Source organism: Tiliqua scincoides, chromosome 4 (genome assembly GCF_035046505.1).
Source record: "Tiliqua scincoides isolate rTilSci1 chromosome 4, rTilSci1.hap2, whole genome shotgun sequence".
NCBI classification, from domain to species: domain Eukaryota; kingdom Metazoa; phylum Chordata; class Lepidosauria; order Squamata; family Scincidae; genus Tiliqua; species Tiliqua scincoides.
Genome location: NC_089824.1, coordinates 214,526,238 through 214,546,005, shown reverse-complemented (window position 1 = coordinate 214,546,005; position 19,768 = coordinate 214,526,238). Strand labels below are relative to the sequence as shown.

The following is a 19,768-nucleotide window of genomic DNA, read 5'->3' as shown; positions in this document are numbered from 1 at the left end:
ACCTTACGCTACAGTTAACAGTAACCAGTTCAGCCAGCTGGCAGTTCTCCCCTTCCAGCCAACCTGCCTGTGATATTAGTCAGCCCCTGGCTACAGAGACATCTGGACATTATTATCCAGCCGAGCGTATCACCAGCCCATTTACATAATATAATATCAGATTTTGTGTACCAGCATAGCGGTGCCAGTTTGGATTCATGCTAATGTCTGGGAAAAGAAACCACTATTCTGAATATAAGAGATTGTGTTTCTGAATGCGTATCCTCTAAAGAGTATTAATTTTATAGATATCAGCTTCAGAGAGCAAACATGATCTCTTCTGTATCAAAATATATTAGCTTTTGCCATGTGAACAAACATGGAAAAAAATTCAGCACCAAATACACAATTATGGATCTATGTGCACATGTTATAGTATGATGTGGACTTATAGCAAGACTTATAGCAGGACTTATATACTAGGATGGCAATAAAGAGTTTTTGTTTTTTTTAATTATCAACATAATTCCTGACAGTGTTGTTTCTTAATTTGCTTGATTTGACTTTTTATTATTTTATTTAACAAATTGTGGTGGTCGCAAGCCACTAGGTGGGTCGTGAGCCAATTTTAGGTGGGTCCCCATTCATTTTAATATTTTATTTTTTAATATATTAGTCTTGAAGCTACCCTGCTGTGTTGCCTGCATTTGGGGAAATGTTACAGATCTGTCTTTTTAACAGGCTACTATGTACATCCTTTAACAATGATAGTAAATGGTACAAGTGTGGGTAGGATTACAGCCTAGGATTGTTAAAAAATGTCCTGCTTGATGATGTCACTTCTGGTCATGACATCACTTCTAGTGGGTCCTGACAGATTCTCATTCTACAAAGTGGTTCCTGGTGCTTAAAGATTGAGAAGCACTGAACTAACGCATGATTGAGAAAACAAACCATGTGTCCATATTGATTGGATCTCTTCTGGAAGGAGCTAGTCCTCATTGTCCCTCCCCAATGCTCAAAGTACAGGGACCAGTCTCCTTAGTTTTTGTGCTGCTCTCCTTAATTATTGCTTTTAGAATACTACCGGGGTGTGTGTGTGTGTGTGTGTGTGTGTGTGTGTGTGTCATAATTTGGCAAAAATGGGAGGCAACTAGGGAGTGAGGATTCTGGATTTCATTAAGAGTTCTACTTTCTAAATCAAACTGCTATTCACAATCACAGAGATTTATGAGAAAGCCTCAGCAACCTGCCAAGTGAAGCAGCAGGCCTGTGGTGCTTACTCATGAGAAAGTGCCGAGAGTTCCTGCTTGTCTTTTGAAATGACACCCTTCCCATTCCGAGCCCTTCACATGTGCAGCAGATTAACTGGATCAGAACTGTTCCCACAGCAAGCTAGCACTCTCTCTCTCCACGGATCTACATACACTTGAGCAGCTACTCTGGGGTATCTATCTATTGGAAGATTTACTCAGTCAACAGATCCAATTTACAGGCCAATTCTTTGCATGTCTACTCAGAAGTAAGTCCCATTGTGTTCAGTTAAGAGTCTTATAGGCTGGCAGTCTCAGCCCAAATCTGATTTTCCATGCCATAGCGTACAGGCACACCGAAATGGGCTGTGCTGCATACTAAGCTGTGGTGTGTGTGTGTGTGTGTGTGGGGGGGGGGGTGATTGGGAGGCTTGGGAGAGGTAAGGGAAGATGTTCTCTCTCCCTGTAACTCTTTCAATCACAGTGGGTCTCCTAGGACCTGTGTCAAACCTTTAGATGGCAAAAATCTGCAGAAACAAAGGTGGCATGTTAGGCTTCCTCCAAAGGGGAAAGTATTTGGTACAAGTGTCTGATGCAAATTGTCTGGCTAGGTGCCACCCCCTCCCACCCTCCCGATTTTCTGCCCTCCCAGTCAATTCACCATCATCAACACCATCATGTGCTGGCCCTCTGTACACTTCCAGACCATGGTTTACGATTACTGGAAAAGTGTGTTTCACCACCAGAAAGCAGTGGCAAACCAGTGCAATAGGGCTGGACCATTAAGTATTGAAGGGATAGTCACTGGGAATCAAGTTGCTCCTTAATAAGAGTCTCCGACCTAGTTTAGACACAAGACACTGATTTTGTGTGATTAAAGGGGGGAAGGTGTGGTAATGCCATTTTCATATGCCCTTTTTGACTAGACAGTTTGCAGCATTAATTATCATTGGATTCAGGGTATTAATGCCCCGTGTCACATTACCACTAGCTAAGATGGGCATGACATAAGTGGGCATGTATTACATGGAGAGCACTAAGCAGCATGTCAGCAGCATCAGAGATCAACAACTGAAAGTCATGCGATAAACAGCAGAAAAGTGGAGAAAATTACTGCTATAGACTCTGAGTCAACAGTGGCATCCAAGCTGGGGCAGACGTGCTTTGCCATTCACTCAAAGTAATGTGTGACATTGGTACTCATACACATAGCCACTCCGTTGGCATGACTCTGCTTGTTCCAAACAAGGAGAGGGATTATGCAGATCATGTTTTTGCATTTATGTCTTCGACCTGCATCACATGAGACTTTAAGTGTGAGGCACCAGGCAGGGTCATGTGCCCAACTCCACCACTGTGCTCACGGTCAGCACCAGAATTTGGAGAGCGCCAGGCTGGAGTCCCTTGTTAATAAGGAACTCGCTTCCCTGCAATATTCCAGACAATGAATGCTTGAAAAAGCACTGGATCTGCTAGCTTGCAAAAAGCTCCCTGCCAGCAAGATACCCTTGGGGTGCCTCCTCATAAGTAGAAGCTGTGAGAATAAATGGGATGTGAAAAACTTAGTCACAGTTTGTCCAACAAGACAAAAATCACCTTTGATAGACTGTCTATTTTTCAAAATAATAACAGTGAAAAACAGAGTGATACATGGATAAAGGTTTGCATGAATTGTCCTGCAAATACAATATTTTGTTGCCTTTAGAGTCCATAGAGAGAAAGAGCAATATGCTTTTTACATTTTTTTTTTCTCATGTGTTGATTCTTTTTTTTTTTTTAATGCAAAAAGTGCAACGTTTCCTTTGGCACTGTCAGGCAAGACAAAAGAAAGACTGTTGTGTCAGTATGTGTGTGTTCACACACATATATTTGCCCAAGTATTTATAGTTTTTGTTCTACTTAAGTCACCACTTCTTCTTCTTCTCCTTCTTTAGTGTTTGACCTATGTAGTGGTGGGGTCCACTATTTTGGATTGCAGTCACCATTTCTCTTAGTCATGGGCTTGGTCTGTGTGTAGGTGGGTGATTTTCATGTCACCATACAGCATGTCAAGCCAGTGCTGCTTTGGTCGACCCTTGGGCCATTTGTCATTGACCTCCAACCAACGGTCTTTCTGTGCCAGTGTATTGCTGTTGGCGAGCAGAATGTGGCCGTACCATCGAAGCCATTATTTAGGTCATCACTGAATTTGCCAAACCTAGAGTATCAGACACCCCAAAAAAGCATCAGCAAGAATTAAAAAATGCCATAATGCTCAATGATTGTCTTTATTTCAAACCTTCATTCATTTAAGCTGATGAATGCAAAACCTTTATCTTCCTTAGGGTGTGTGTGTGTGTGTGTGTGTGTGTGTGTGTGTCATGTTGCCCCCTGTCCCCCTCCCACATTCTCGTCCTTTTAGAAGCTATTATGGCTACCTATCAGCCATATTTACAAATAGTTGTAAGCTCCATGGTGAATTTAATCAAAGGCAGCTTCGCAGTCACGTCCCATTAGCATCAAAACACAAATTGCTATTCATGAGCGATTTGTGTCAAAGTGCTCTGAAAAACTGGCATTTTAGCAGCAAGATGTTTTTCCATGCACAGCTCTTCAGCAGGGGCATTAAATTAATGTGTTTGCATAAAAGGCATTTGCTAATTGACAAAGAAATGGGAATTCGGCAGCAAACTTCCACTTTAAAGATAATGAACAGCATTGGGAGTGGACACACACACACACACACACACCCCTACCTCTTTGCTCTTTAAAAGTATCTTAATTTTGGAAGCAAACAGGAACCAGTCCTAACAGGTTGTTTGAAGTGCAAGATCAAACTGTTTGATCATCGCTACTTCCAAAGGCAAACAGAGGCAGTGGTGCATCAGCAACCTTTATCAAAACCAGTCGCACACAGTCAAGACTATTATGTTTGCTTAGGAACTCATTAGATAAAATTACCTACCCATTTACAGAATAGAACACAATTGCAGTATGAAATATTTTTTTTAATCAGCTAGTTAAGCAAGAAATTCATTACTTTCTGGGAGGGATGGTTTCGGTTAACAGTGGGGCCCGCATAGAATGGTTCACATTAGAGTCAATTAGTAAGAAAAATTGTCAGTGTTGGCAAGCGCACAGGATTCGTCGGTTGACAGATGGGGGGGTGAAAAAAAACCTGAGCGAGAGACACTAACAGAGACATCAGACAGTGACAAAAATGGATGACACAAGGCTTGCAAGATGTGCAGTGCATTTGCTCTCTGCAAATCAAACATATTAAAGGGTGGGTGCAAAGCGAGGGGACCAGTTTCTTGAGCAGATGAGAGTTTGCTCTCATTTGCTCCACAAATAAACCACATGGCCAAACAGGTCCTGCAATAACATTGGACGCTCTAAACAGGACGTGCTTGATGGTTATGGGCCACAGGTCCACTGACGCATTGCATATAACATTTAAAGAGATGCGTAGCATTCACATGGCTCCCTGGTTGCATCAAAGAGAGGTAAGACAGCAAGTTCCTCTCCATCTGTCTGGTCGGGACCAACTACTGCTTGATTCCCATCTCCCAGTGAGTCCATTTGATCATTAAATACCCAATCCATAAACATTGCATAGGAGTTGATACCTGAATATTTTTAACCTCTTCCTTCTCCAACAGTTTCTTTTTATGCTGCATCTATTATTGTCATAGCACAATAATTGTGCATCGTACAGTACTTTGCTCATAGAGGCCAGGCCCCTGCCCTCAGGAACTTCCAATTATGCTGTAAATCATTATTGTAAACTGCAAGCAGCCTTGAATGCGTTAACAGAAAAACCGTACATAATGTGGACAACCTCCACATCTTATAACTTGAAAACATTTTCCTTGTAAGCGGAATTATGGGCCAACAATTAACTATAATGTACTACGAATTACTGCTACCTTGTTAAAAACTTGGTAGCATCCTTCAAAGTGCCAGAAAATTGCCTGAAGGGTAGGCTAAATGCAAGTGTGACATTTTAATACTCTGTATATGGCTCTTTGCATCCCGTTTGCCTCACCACTGCTCCCTATTCAACTTCCTGATACACACAAACCCCTCTCGTGCCCCTCCCCCTGCAACAACTACCGTGGCATCTCTCTCCTTAGCGTTGTAGGAAAGTTGTTTGCCCGAGTTGCACTAAAGAGGCTCCAGGTACTTGCAGAGAGCGTCTATCCAGAATCGCAGTGCGGATTCCAAGCAAACAGGTCCACCACTGATATGGTATTCTCCCTTAGACAACTGCAGGAGAAATGCAGGGAACAACGACAGCCACTCTTTATAGCCTTCATAGATCTCACAAAGGCTTTCGACCTGGTCAGCAGGGACGGCCTCTTCAAGATTCTCCCCAAGATCGGATGTCCACCCAGGCTCCTCAGCATCATCAGATCCTTTCACAAGGACATGAAGGGCACTGTTGTCTTCGATGGCTCCACATCAGACCCATTTGACATCCGAAGTGGTGTGAAGCAGGGCTGTGTTCTTGCACCAACCTTGTTTGGGATTTTCTTCGCTGTCCTGCTGAAGCATGCCTTTGGAACTGGAACAGAAGGCATCTATCTCCGGACCAGATCAGACGGAAAGCTCTTCAACCTCTCCAGACTGAGAGCAAAGTCCAAAGTCCAGCTGAAATGTCTGCATGACTTCCTCTTTGCCGACGATGCAGCTGTCACTACCCACTGTGCCAAAGATCTCCAGCAGCTCATGGATCGTTTTAGCAAGGCCTGCCAAGATTTTGGACTGACGATCAGCTTAAAGAAAACACAGGTCATGGTTCAGGATGTGGACTCACCTCCCTGCATTACAATCTCTGCGCATGAAGGTTGTCCATGACTTTGTGTACCTTGGCTCAACGATCTCCGACACTCTTTCTCTTGATACTGAGCTAAACAAACACATCGGTAAAGCAGCTACCATGTTTTCCAGACTCACAAAGAGAGTCTGGTCCAACAAGAAGCTGACGGAACATACCAAGATCCAGGTCTACAGAGCTTGCGTCCTGAGTACACTTCTGTACTGCAGCGAGTCATGGACTCTCCGCTCACAACAGGAGAGGAAACTGAACGCTTTCCACATGCGCTGCCTCCGACGCATTCTCGGCATCATCTGGCAGGACAAAGTTCCTAACAACACAGTCCTGGAACGTGCTGGAATCCCTAGCATGTATGCACTGCTGAGACGCCTGCGTTGGCTCGGTCATGTTGTGAGAATGGATGATGGCCGGATCCCAAAGGATCTCCTCTATGGAGAACTCGTGCAAGGAAAGCGCCCTACAGGTAGACCACAGCTGCTATACAAGGACATCTGCAAGAGGGATCTGAAGACCTCAGGAATGGACCTCAACAAGTGGGAAACCCTGGCCTCTGAGCGGCCTGCTTGGAGGCAGGCTGTGCAGCATGGCCTTTCCCAGTTTGAAGAGACACTTTGCCAACAGTCTGAGACTAAGAGGCAAAGAAGGAAGGCCCATAGCCAGGGAGACAGACCAGGGACAGACTGCACTTGCTCCCGGTGTGGAAGGGATTGTCACTCCCGGATTGGCCTTTTCAGCCACACTAGATGCTTTGCCAGAACCACCTTTCAGAGCGCGATACCATAGTCTTTCGAGACTGAAGGTTGCCAATACAATATGGCTCTTTGGTACCTTCAGGAAAGAACAGCAAACTTTAGACTTCTAAACACACTGGATGTTACATGGGACTGACAGTGCAATCCTAGGCATGTCTACTCAGAAGTAAACCCCAATGGGACTTCCTTTCATGTATGTATAAGATTGTAGCCTAACAGCCCAATCCTATTCATACAGAACAGATTTTCCAGAGCACAGGCATTCATTCAGCTACCCCTTGCTCATTCAAAACCACCGAAAGCAACACAGCTCATTAGAGTACAGGGCTACTGCCACCAAGACTGCCCCGTTCCTGGCCTCCATCTGCCGTTCTCCTGTCTGTTCATCCCCCTCCCTGCATCCCTCTTTCCCCTATGCTGACTTACCGACACCAGGGAATGCGGATGGCCTGCTGGTGCACGGATCGGGCTGTTGGCTGCTTACAGGGGTGGTCAGACTGCATGGAATGGTGTGTAGTGCTTTGCGACACTGAGGGGTCAGGGAAAATATTTTCCCTTTCTCCTCCTAAGCCTTCCAATTGGTCCTGCCCACCACATGCAGGTTGTTTTGGTGTGGCTGCATGCAATGGTGGGGGAAAGGATAGGACTGGGTTGTGAGTCTGAATTCTGGGAACAGAAGAAAAAACATAAAGAATCGAAAGTACAAGAAAAAAGGTAACTTGATTTGGGGGGAGATGGTTAGTTTTGGAACACTGGAATGGAATAGGAAGGAATTTGGTGATTTAAAGAACACGTCAAAAGCACCTGGAAGCATTCACAACTCACACAAGGTGGAGAAAACAGTTACCAGATGCCTACATGTTTTCACATTTCCATAGTTCTCTCCAAGAATCATGCTGATTGGAAAAGGAAGGAATGGAAGCACCGATTAGAAGATTTTATTCAGTTGTTGTGTGCCTGATTGGCAGATCAGAGATGTCCGTCACATTGCCTCTTGCCTGACCTGGGGGTGTGAGGGTAAACAGAATGCCAGATGCAGGGGAGTGCAAGGAGGTGCAAGTATCTTGTGGTCTTGTGTGCTGCTTGAGGCATCTGGTGGGCTGCTATGAGATACAGGAAGCTGGACTAGATGGACCTTGGGCCTGACCCAGAAGGGCTCTTCTTATGTTTTTATGATATATGAACTCCCCTTCCTAACTGCTTGGAATTCACTTCCCATATATGGAAGAAAAGGCTGCTGTTAGTTAAAGACAGATAAAGAAAAGATGGGGGGGGGGGAGAAAAGCTAATGCCAGCAATCCATGAGCTTTCCTTTCCCCCACCCTCAAATCCTACTTCCAAGAGCCTTCCTCATAATATACATGAAATGTACGATAGAGGCAAGGAAAGGAACACACAAGGGGTAGTAGTAGGGGGACCACACACACTTAGGACTAGTGATGGGGGCGACCGTTATGCGAGCTACGGATAAAGACAATTACACACATTCATCAAAATAATACAATAACCTTGTATATATTTGAAATGTTTTATTCTCTATTTTCTAATTTATACTAGCTTCCCCCCCTCTTTTTACATTTGCCATTGTTGAATTTCTGGATAGTATCTGGGAATCTTCCCATGTGACCTTACACACTCTGCTAGCCTGGCATGCGGTGACTGATATGAGCCGTCACAAATACATTCCAACAGAAGTCTGTCTGAATCGAATTAGAAAGTTTCAAAATGTCAAAAAGTATTTTAAAATGCTAGAATTTCAAATTTCTGTTCCCAACGCTGTCACTACTCAGTGCTGGCAAAGATGAAACACATTGTCAAAATGGGTTCCCAAGATGAAATGTAGAGACCTTCATATTTACCAGTTAATTGCTAGCTTCTCTGGAAAACAATGTTCCCTTTTTTTTTTTTTTAACCATGCCTGCACATTAGTCTTAAGGACACAGTTAACCTTGCCAGTTACCTGAAATTGTAGTGCAGATGGGGAGGAAAATCCATAGGGGCAGCCAGGCACAACCAGGAGAAGGGTGCAAAATGCAGAGTCAAGGTTATATACCATACTGATAATTATTAAAATAGTATTAAATACTTCTGCTGTGCAGGTTGAGGTATGCCTTCTTCCCTGTCACTCTGATACACCAGAAACCTCAAGACACATTCAGTGAGTCCATGGTACGTCTCGTTCCTATACCAGTGTTCCCTGTCTCCTAGAAGGGTTCATGCTGCCATGGGATGTAGCTCATGTGTAGCTCTCCCCATATTTCTGTGACTTCTGACATTACCAGAGCTCTAATGCTTCTGATGAAGTATCAAAAGAAGAGTTGGGTATCTGTAGTGCCCCTGCCCAAAACATGTCCTCTAATGGGAGAAGGTCTACATTGCAGTGGGCCAGGTAGGACATGAGGGTTCTGATCCCTGGATTTTATGTACTATAAAGAGAGACTTGCCACAATGGGCTGATACAAAGTGAGCCAACAGAACAGTGTTTCTCAGTGTTTGTCCTCCACTGTACCACTTCACATGGTCCACCTATTCAAAGTACCACCAGAAGTAACAGGTGATGACTCCACTGCTAGTTACTTCTGAGTTGGGAGGCCAGATGCAACTCAACAAGCACCAGTAAGAGTCTACGGCTGAACTTTTATGAGGACTTTTACGAGCACTGAAAAGCATGCTTTCTACCTCCTACCACTGCTTGTTGTGTTGCATTCCTGATCTCGCTGCCCGGTGCCCAGGATACCTGGACCCCTGGCAGGTGTCCAGGGCTCCCACAAGTACCATTAGACACCACCTCAGGTACCACTGCTGGTACCCATAAGACTGGTTGAGACTGCAGTAGAGGAATGTATATGACATGGTCACAGCAATGAAAGAAAAAGATGAGTTTAGTCATTGTGCTTAAGGACGGAAGATTCAAGAGCAAGGACGACTAGCAAGGAGTTTCAATTCCTCTCTGTAAGAAAACTGCTTAATGTGCCTTGGCCAAAAATGAAGCTCATCCCTAACCCTTCTCCAACACAGCCACTCACAATAGCACTAGCTTTAGCACTCTGCAGATATTCATTTTGAATGAAGGGGGTGGGATTGTGATCACACCAGCGCTCCCCCCGCAGGGGCCCTGGGTGTGCAGATTCGAATGAGCTATCTGTACACTTCAAGTGTACAGAATGTGCAGCTTAAGTCTTGTACATGGCCTTTGTTCAGAAGTGTTTGGCAAGGGGATAGGACGAGCATGTATAACCTCAAACCCAACCAGTGGAATGCTACATTTGACTTAAGCTGCACATTCTGTACACTTGAAGTGTACAGATAGCTCATTCGAATCTGCACACCCAACATTTTCTGTTATGACACAACCAAAGGAAAGCCTTGGACAGAGGGCTGTTGTGGCATAACAGAAAATGTTGATAACTCAGCAATCCATTCTGAACTGTATGTGCAATCACAGTGGTGGCCATTGCTTGCCTTTAATTAAACTTGCAAGTGGATACTTGGCACCTATATATGATGCCAAGAGTCCCCATAATCAAAATTCAGCAAAAATAAATATAATTTTTTTTAAAAAAATCCAGCTTTGATTCCCTCCCTCGCTTTTCCCAAGGAACGCAGTTTCATTCAAGTGTAACTTTCATAAATGCTGACATGTGCTATAAGGCCAAATTATTCATTTCATAAACAAGACTACTTTTCTTTTTTTCCTTCTTTTTTTTCAGAGTATACCCACAGGCTCCATCAAAACATTCAACTGTAAAAATAGCCGGTCGGATGAGAACAGTGTGAGAAAACTTTATCTTAAGTATTTACTGTTATTCTAGAATATCACTCCATTTTCTCGGGGGTAATTCAGCACTCCGGTGGTAAATCTGTGACCTCATTTGCATTTTCTAATTGAATTGCTATCAGGTTTCTTGCAAGAGTGAACAACCAAAACAAAAAACAAAAAAAAAACCTGAAGTTCTTACAGTTTTATAACACTACTTGTATTAACCAGGAAAAAAGAAGACTTAGAGCGCAATCCTAACCAGCACTTATGCCGGCATAGGAGCCCCAAAGGCGTCACAAACATGCCGTAAAGCACGTTTGCAGCGCCTTAGGCGGGAGCCACGTCGGTGCATTCAAGTAGCAAAGACAGGCGTGGGGGGCATGGGGAGGTGGCGGGAGGGGGTGTTTCTGGGTGGGGGGAGGGCGAGCAGGGCCAGGACCCGGCAGTTATGCCAGATCCCAACCCCTGTCCCCGGGGTGAACAGAGCGGCTCCCAGCCGCTCCGTTCTCCTCGAACTTGCGCTACTGCAGAGGTGGCGCAGGTCCGAGGAGACCCACTGAGGAGCGCGCCCTTACCCACGGGTAAGGGGAAGAGCTTCCCCTTGCCCGTGGCTGAGCCACTGCAGCCAACAAACCTGTGTTGGATGCAGTGCAAGCCTCGTGGTGTGCCTGCTCCAGCACAGGTTAGGATTGCGCCCTTAGTTTATGAAGCTGCTTCATATAAAAAACAAACATTGCCAATCATTTATGATTCATCTAGTGCTGTAGGATTCGTACGCTGAGGTCTTTGTTAAAAAAATACTTTCAAATATTTTCCGGAAGAGGAAAAAAGAAACAGTTAACATTAAAGTGGCCATCTTGTCTATCATTAGACAAGCTGATAGTCCTATTAAAGAGCAAGGAATGATCAATTGTTTCATTTACTATTTCATTTACAATGGTCACCACCACCAACACAGGGCACCACTGAAATTTTCTTTTTAAGGCACCAAAACATCCTGGTCATCTCTGTAAGTGGAAATGATTATGTGACATTTAAACAGCAATCTCTGTTCCCCATTTAGGCCATACATAGCAATACAGAGCAATATACAACCAGAAGCATGACGTTTTCCCTGGGAGAAAACAGATTCATTAGGGAACGGGGGAATGAGAAACAGCCTGCGTAAGTCTCTTTTTCATCCTGTCCTTCAACCAATCAAGCCTGGAAGGCAAGTGACAGAGAGTCATGCTCAGCTGAGCACACTGCTTTGCCCTTGCTCAGCGTAAAGGTGGGTACTGGGAGGTTTCCGGGGTCAGCTGGATGGGTCATCAACCAGGGCCTGAGCTGGCCAACTTTTGATGCCAGTCCTGGCACCTACAATATAATCCACTGGGGAGGAGCATTCTAATCTACGTAGTTTCATCATTAGTCCTTTTCCAAAAATTGCTCTAATGCTTGGAGGGGGCGAGGTGCAGGATTATGTATTTCTTCTCTATGTTTAGGGAGGTGTGCATTTATTTATTTATTTATTTATTTATTTATTCTTTCTTTCTTTCTTTCTTTCTTTCTTTCTTTCTCTCTCTCTAATCTCTTATCTTGCTTTTGGAAAAATTTTTGCTTCATAAAATTCTTGTTAAAAAAGTTTCTTAAAAAAAAATAACAACACAAAAAACTCCCAGGTATAGGGTTGTATAGGGAACTTTTTCCATGTGATCAGGTACTTAAAAAAAAGCAGATTTCTAGATAACGTGGAGAAAGTCCTGTGCACATGCCAGTGTGTCCATGGGAGCATTTTAAAACTTTATCTTGAGCGCATGTCCTCTCTCTGTCTCCTCTCTGCATTCAGATTACTTCCCAAAAGGGCTTTTAACATGCTAGTTCTCTTCATGTAGGGGTGCTTTTTCACAGAGAAGCATTCCAACATGCAGCCCACCACCTGCAACTTGAAGTGGTACAGTCACAGAGTAAGATCTATAAGTTAAACTTTTGAGTAAGTCATTCTACCCTAAGTTGAGAACAAAACATGAGAATAGCATTAAATGTATCAGTGATTCTCAAACTTTTTAGCACTGTGGCCCACATTTTAGAATGACAATTTATTGGGACCCACCAGAAGTGATGTCCCACTTAACCTGGAGGTGAAGTCATGGCCGAAAGTGACATCATCACATTAGACTTTAAACCTAAGCCATGATCAGCCCAAGGTCCCATTAGACAGCATGGCTCCTACTGTTATTTTGTATAGCTCAGAATTCAAACATTCCAGCTCGGCACTCAAGCAAAACGCAGGCTTCAATCCTTTGCCAACCACACAGCCCTCCCCCCTTTGCAGTGTCCCATCTTCCAATCTATGCAGGGCAAAGCACCATGCCGCTCTCCTACCAGAAGTCCACCCTGCCCAGCAGTTCTGTACCCTGTATATTCAGCTCTGTATTTTCAGTGGCAACTGAGCTAGGTGCTACGCAACTCATATGAAATTGGCTCGCTGTTGAGGTGTTTGCTAAAAAAATAATTCCTCAAATAATTTATGGGGCTGAGGTCTGGGGATATACAAAGTCCCTATTTTGGAATTGGCCCAGAATTCTTTTATACGATCTCTTTTATCTGTTCCCCGTGCAATGCCAATTGTATATTTAAGAGCTGAGGTGGGATTGATTTCAATTGAAGCTAGCTGTCATATTGCACTCATTAGGTATTGGTTAAAATTGAACTCCATGAATGATTCCCGCCTTCCAAAGAAATGTTTTTTAGAACAACTTCAAAATCCTTCACAAAAGTCTTGGGCAAATCTGGTTAGACCTATAATGGATGACTATGGACTCAATGTAGAGTCCCTTCCTACTCTTATTACTAATGAAATCAAGAAGTTGCTCAAAGAAAAAATTAGCCTTTATTCTAAGAGGATGGATTTATGTATTATTTCCCAAATGTCATCTGCATTTTGGTTTCATGTTTATAAAACATCTTTTGGTTTGGAAAATTATTTTATAAATTTAACTGCTGCTCCGTTACGAAAAGCATTTACGGACCTTCGCTTTCAATGTATGCCACTGGCCTGGTTGGAGGGGAAATATAATAATACACCCTTTTATCAAAGAGTTTGTCTATGTGGACTAGGGGTTATTGATGATATCTTTCACTATTTATTTAGTTGTCCTTTGTATGAACATCCTAGGAATCAATTCCTTGCTGGTTTACTTAGACTATTGCATGATAGACCCTTGCCTGTTCAGTTATGCAGTTTGCTTGCGGGTACAGATGTTACTATCACCTATCAAGTAGCAAAGTTTGCTAAAGCCGCAAAAAAGATCCATGCAAAACTCCATAAATCTTAATTATGAGTGCTTTTATTGGCTTGTGACCTGCCAAGTGGGTCCTGACCCACAGTTTGAGAAATGCTGAAATATATCTTAAGTGCAGCAATAAAAGCAGTGCATTTTTCTACAATGCCCGTTAAGTCTGTGTCTGTTTGCTTTAGTTCTATCAGATTGCCAGAAAACAATACAGCAGCTCTATTTCCCCAAAGAGACGCGTTGGGGAAGTGCTGGAAAATGTATGGGGAATTTATCTTGATAATGTTGGGTTTTAGTGCTGCTTTGATATCCTTCAAATAATCCTGTGAACTGGTGTCATTTCTTTTGCAAACAAATTCTTCTTTTGCTCATAGAAGCAGGACGCTTGAAGGAAAACAGAATTTCAGCATCCTACTACGATGACACACAATAATACAGTCCGTGACCTTGTCATTAGTCTTGTTTTCCACCGTTTTTTCACCCTCCAACTATACACTAATAAGGCTTTTAGGAGAAGAATAATATGAATTTTAAAAAGCCACAGTTCTCTCTGTCTTGAACCAGAGTTCAGCTTGAATTAATATTCTATGAATTACCAACCAAATATTTTACTAAAGTCAAAATGCATCGTAGCTGGTTTTCTGTTTGCTGTGTGTGGGGCAATTTTAAGTAGCACGCTGGAGACAAAGCAAAATGGGCTCAAATGTGCAAAATATGGTCATGTTGTGAGAATGAATGATGGCCGGATCCCAAAGGATCTCCTCTATGGAGAACTTGTGCAAGGAAAGCGCCCTATAGGTAGACCACAGCTGCGATACAAGGACATCTGCAAGAGGGATCTGAAGGCCTTAGGAGTGAACCTCAACAGGTGGGAAACCCTGGCCTATGAGCGGCCCACTTGGAGGCAGGCTGTGCAGCATGGCCTTTCCCAGTTTGAAGAGACACTTGGCCAACAGTCTGAGGCAAAGAGGCAAAGAAGGAAGGCCCATAGCCAGGGAGACAGACCAGAGACATTCTGCACTTGCTCCCGGTGTGGAAGGGATTGTCACTCCCGAATCGGCCTTTTCAGCCACACTAGACGCTGTTCCAGAACCACCTTTCAGAGCGCGATACCATAGTCTTTCGAGACTGAAGGTTGCCAACATGTCACACAATCTTTCTTTCAATATTGGGATGGTGCACAACTGTTCATAGTTATCCACAGTCCTTTTGGCATCTCCTGGTGTTTTGCCCAATGGACCAAATTCCGTCCATGTTAGAAGCTCACAGCCACAGAATCTAGAATTTTGCTCCAGTAAATCAATGGATGACATAGATATTAATTGATGCAAATGTCCAGAGCTATTTACTCCTGAATTCTTAGCTGCTCATGGTTGGCAACCTTCAGTCTCAAAAGACTATGGTACAAGCCTACAGCACCCAGTATTCCCAGGTGGTCTCCCATCCAAGTACTAACCAGGCCTGACCCTGCTTAGCTTCCGAGATCAGACAAGATCAGGCATGTGCAGGGTAACAGCGCTGGCAAAGTTAACAAGTTCTGCAACACAACGAGTTTGACAGTCATGCACTCATAAGTTCCTGTAGAATGCTGCTATTGCACCACCAACTATTCCAGTGCAAGGCACTGTAGCTGGTATCACAAAGTCTGACATGACTGGGCATTTACTGTGTGATCGATTCATTTGGACTGCTTTATAGCTACATTTTTTCTCAGTTCCTTTTATGATTCAAGGACATATGGCTGCTGGCAGGGTAGGGTCTCAGGCAGCACCATGGTCGATATGTGTCATTAGGCATATCACTTATGCATGTGCTGGTTCTTCATGGAGTCTGTTTAGTTTTTGCTTTGGGACTAGGCTATCATTCAGTGTGTTAAAACTCATGTTTTTTGTTTGTTTTGTGTTCAGCACTGTATAGGAATACACAGAGGTCCCTGGTCCTGCTGATATATACAGTAATGTATTGTGTTTCATGTCATCACCAAGCATCTTGCCCCAGCCATGCTCCTCTCTCCTCACTTATAACTTTTCCAAGGCCCTGCACAGGCAGTTGCACTGCCTATATTCCGTCACACCTGTCCAGCACACCAAGCGTAATGGTCCATTTGTGTTTTTGTCTTGCGCAATGAACCCGCGAATTGGGCTGTTCTACTGAAAGATGTAGGTTAGTTATCAAAAAGAAAGAAAGAAAGAAAGAAAGAAAGAAAGAAAGAAAGAAAGAAAGAAAGAAAGAAAGAAAGAAAGAAAGAAAGAAAGATTCTAGCTATCACATTAAGACACCAGTGAAATAAATTATTCCAAATCATTGGGAGGTCGCAATTACTGTGGCTGCAGTTTACCGTTGTGCTAACAGAACTTGCAGCGCTGTACTTTGATTTCAAGGGATTGTACCATCCAATAAACTTCAGTGGACCTTTAAGGACAGAAGAACTCCCTGTACTGGATCAGTCCAATGGTTCTCCGAAGCATTTTGCAATCCACAAAGGCTAGCAAGACAACACTAATCAGAGCAAGAAGAAAGTTTTACCTTAAAACATATTTAATCTCCCAGAGAAGGTTTGATTTTAGTCATGGGTCTTCCTTCCTCGAGGTCAGAAGAAGAGAGGAGCTATTTTTTTTTTCCCCAAAAGGTCCCTCCAACCCTCCAGTTCTTTGGCACTGTATAATAAATCTTCAGATCACAAACCTGAATCCTTCATGGATAACAAACTGCATTTCTATAAAGCTACGGGGCGCAACAAATGGGTCAATGAAAGAAATTTAGTGTAATGAAAATTTCTACAGAAGGGCCCCCAGGACCACACTCATTTGTCAGTTCTGCAGGTAAAGGCAGTGTCAGTTGGGTCTGCTCTGTCCCGAAGAGGTACTTGTTTTATAGCAGCAGAGAATTAAACTTCCCTTTCCACCTACTCGTTCGAAGGTTGTATCTCAACCAGAGGGGGCAATACATCTCCACAAACGAAGGCAGACTCACATGTGAAAAATCCTCCCAGTTCACCAAAGTTCAATCTAGAGAATGATCAAGTGGCCTTTAAAGAATAAAGAAGTCAATTCTCCCCTTCAGCAACATTAACTTGAAAAGCCTGCACATCGGGAATAGGATTCATGGCCGGAGAATTATGCACAAGGGTCTCACTACTGTGAGTTGCAGTTTCTGTTTGGGAAAACCTGTCTGTCTGATAGGCTTATATTTATTTATTATTCACGTTTCTAGCCCGCCCTATTCCAGAAGCCTGGGTGGGCGATAGGAAGTTAAAACCACTTTGGATGAATGCAGGATGCTGGGTTATTTAAGCTAAAATGAAAACAAAACCCAACCCACCCTGGCCACTGAGGCCAGAGCTAGATGCTACTTGACAGACATCCCAGAGTCATGTATGCTGACGGACATGAACCCAGAGGCAGAGGGCATTTGTTGGGCAAGGCAGCAGAAGAGATTACTGTACAAAGGAAATTAATGAGAATTCAAGCAGGGATGCTCAACTAAGCCATCATCATCCCTGCTCAAATTACAGCAAGCAGAATCAAGGGGAACAGAACCCACCTTGGCTCCATTCATACCCCACCCTGCCTGCCTGTATTTCCTCCAAATGAGGGAAAGGGCTTTCAAACATGTGATTCCCCATAGTCTGAAGTGGTACGGTCCAGGCTGCTTTGTCACATGCTGCGCTTCTGACATTTTAATCAACCATTAGAGTTTGCAAAGGGATATAGCAGCAGGGGGTGTATCTTGAGTACAGTGTCCCAAAATCTTTGGGGATTGAAATATCAAAACATTAACAGTTTGAACTGTGCCCAGGAATTAACAGGAAGCCAGAATGAAGACTGGAATTGTGCCATATTGTGGTGTCCAGCAACCCACAGCATCAAAATATGGTCAATCAAATCATACAATACATAGTTGTTTTTTATGGATATTCACCCCACTTAATGAAGCAGAGAGAACAATAGTTTGGGGCTTTTATGTAATCAGTACTTGATTTATTTTTTTAAAAATTACCATTATTATTATTATTTTTACCTTGTGTCCCTTGTGTTGTGATTTCTCTCCCACCAGTAACCTGACCATTGTTTCCCATCTTTCTAGGGCCGGGCTGTCCCTTGCCGTCACCATAAATATTGTCTGCTCCGAAGGGATTTGCACCTGTTGGGTAGCGTAGATCGTTCCATCTGTCCTCACCTTGAAGTCCAGGCTGTCAGTTTCATATCGAATTCCCTTGGTCTCTGAGCAGCCGCTGAATTTCACTGGAAAGAGAGGCAACAGAGATCATTACTACTATCAGGATGCCATCAATCAAGTGCTTTGCATCAATACAAGTGCTTTACAGAGTGATGTAAGCAAGAAAACACAAGATAGAGCCCCGCCCCAAGGACCATACAATCTAAATTATGACAGTGGCAGAGATCACACAGGGAGACAAAGAGAGAGAAGCCACTGGTGATGAACGTGAACGAATGCATTTAAATGTACTTGGGATTAGATTCAGCTGGAGGTGAGGGCTAACGAAGTATATCCTAGCTGCCCTCATTTATCAGGTTGGTCCCAGCTTTCAGGTTCCTGTGGCATGGTAAATCACAGTATATTTTTGCCTATTCGATATGCCTAATTAAAATGTAGCATGTGTTGGTAGCGTTTACATTTAGGGTGCTTATATGCTGCCTTTCGGTCAGTTTCTCAAGGAAATTTGAGGTATTAAACTATTGTCACTCTTGAGGGTTCACCTCCTCATCCGGGTTTCCAAGAAGTTAAAACGGCCAGTGGGATGGGTGCATCTTGTCTCTAGTGCATACGCAGATAAAAACACCTGTACATGACCACCATGTAGTTTGGCCCATGGTGGCAGAGGTAGGACTGGCAAAGCAGCCCTTGTACAAGACGGACTGTGACAAGCACATCCCTGTGTTGATCGGTGAAAGGTTGGAGGGCACATAAGGAGTTAAGTGAATGATTTGACAGAAGGGGGACATTCAAGAGGGATTTTAAGGGAGGGGGAGAAGGGGAGAGAGAGAGAAGAGATAAGCAATAATCTGCACAAAAGGGTGGTGAGTGGATGCAAGGCCCAGACTTTCATTTCTAACACCACACTCCAAGTCTCAGACAAACATCAAGGCAATTATATAACTGTTTCTTTGACCTTTCAAGCAAGCTCTTGAACTTTACTGCCATTCCCAGGGAAACCACCACCGGTTATTTTTAAAGTACTTTCATTACATCCAAGAGGCAGCTGATTCCCATTGCTGCAAGTGGATTTTTCCCCATCTCCATTATCTCTTGAGTATGATGGGAGACTATTAGCAAAACGGTTGGTCTCCCGTTTGCTCAAGCCTCCAGCAATTCACCTAATAGATGGGATGCTTTTGCACACTTAATGGGAAGTTAAATGCCCATAATCATTCCATTTTCAGGTTTATTTTTTTTGGTCAGAGAATAATTTTTTCAAAAAACACTGTGGAAACCAAATCCAACGCAGACACATGCCGGCTGGACTTAGGGCATTAGAGAGTCTTCTGCAGTTTCCTCATGAAAGGGATCAGAGACTCCATGACCCGATACACATGGAGAAGGCACAGCTTAAGCAAATGTCATTTGATAAAAGTTTTCAAAGTGTAGAAGCCACAATGGTGCTTTTATATCAAGTACCAGAAGGGGAAAAAAAGGGAGAAAGAGAGGTCACTTCTCTTCTTATGTCATTTCTGCCCAACGTTGCATATATGCAACAGGGACCAAATGTGTACACCTATGGGCTGGACAAAAATGGGTTTTTAAAAAAGCTATCTATCTCCACTGTGATCAACGTATTTAAAATATGGAATATTATATGGGTGAGTGGGGACCTCCACATGTGCTAAGGCACCCCCATGTGTGTACCTCCTGGCAGTGGTGGACCTCTCCTCTAGGCAATCTGGGGCAAAGCTCCATAAAGCCACCTC

General features: G+C 43.5%; 1 protein-coding gene and 1 pseudogene across 1 annotated transcript in view; both read right to left on the bottom strand.

The window, feature by feature from the left end:
* The window catches only part of CDH4 (cadherin 4), a 423,769-nt gene that overhangs the window by 326,828 nt on the left and 77,173 nt on the right, over positions 1–19,768 (bottom strand). The window contains exon 2 of the mRNA XM_066624723.1: positions 17,859–18,082. Coding sequence (XP_066480820.1) covers positions 17,859–18,082 — 224 coding nt within the window. The remainder of the gene's footprint in view (positions 1–17,858; positions 18,083–19,768) is intronic.
* LOC136649973 (5S ribosomal RNA) lies at positions 15,246–15,361 on the bottom strand (annotated as a pseudogene).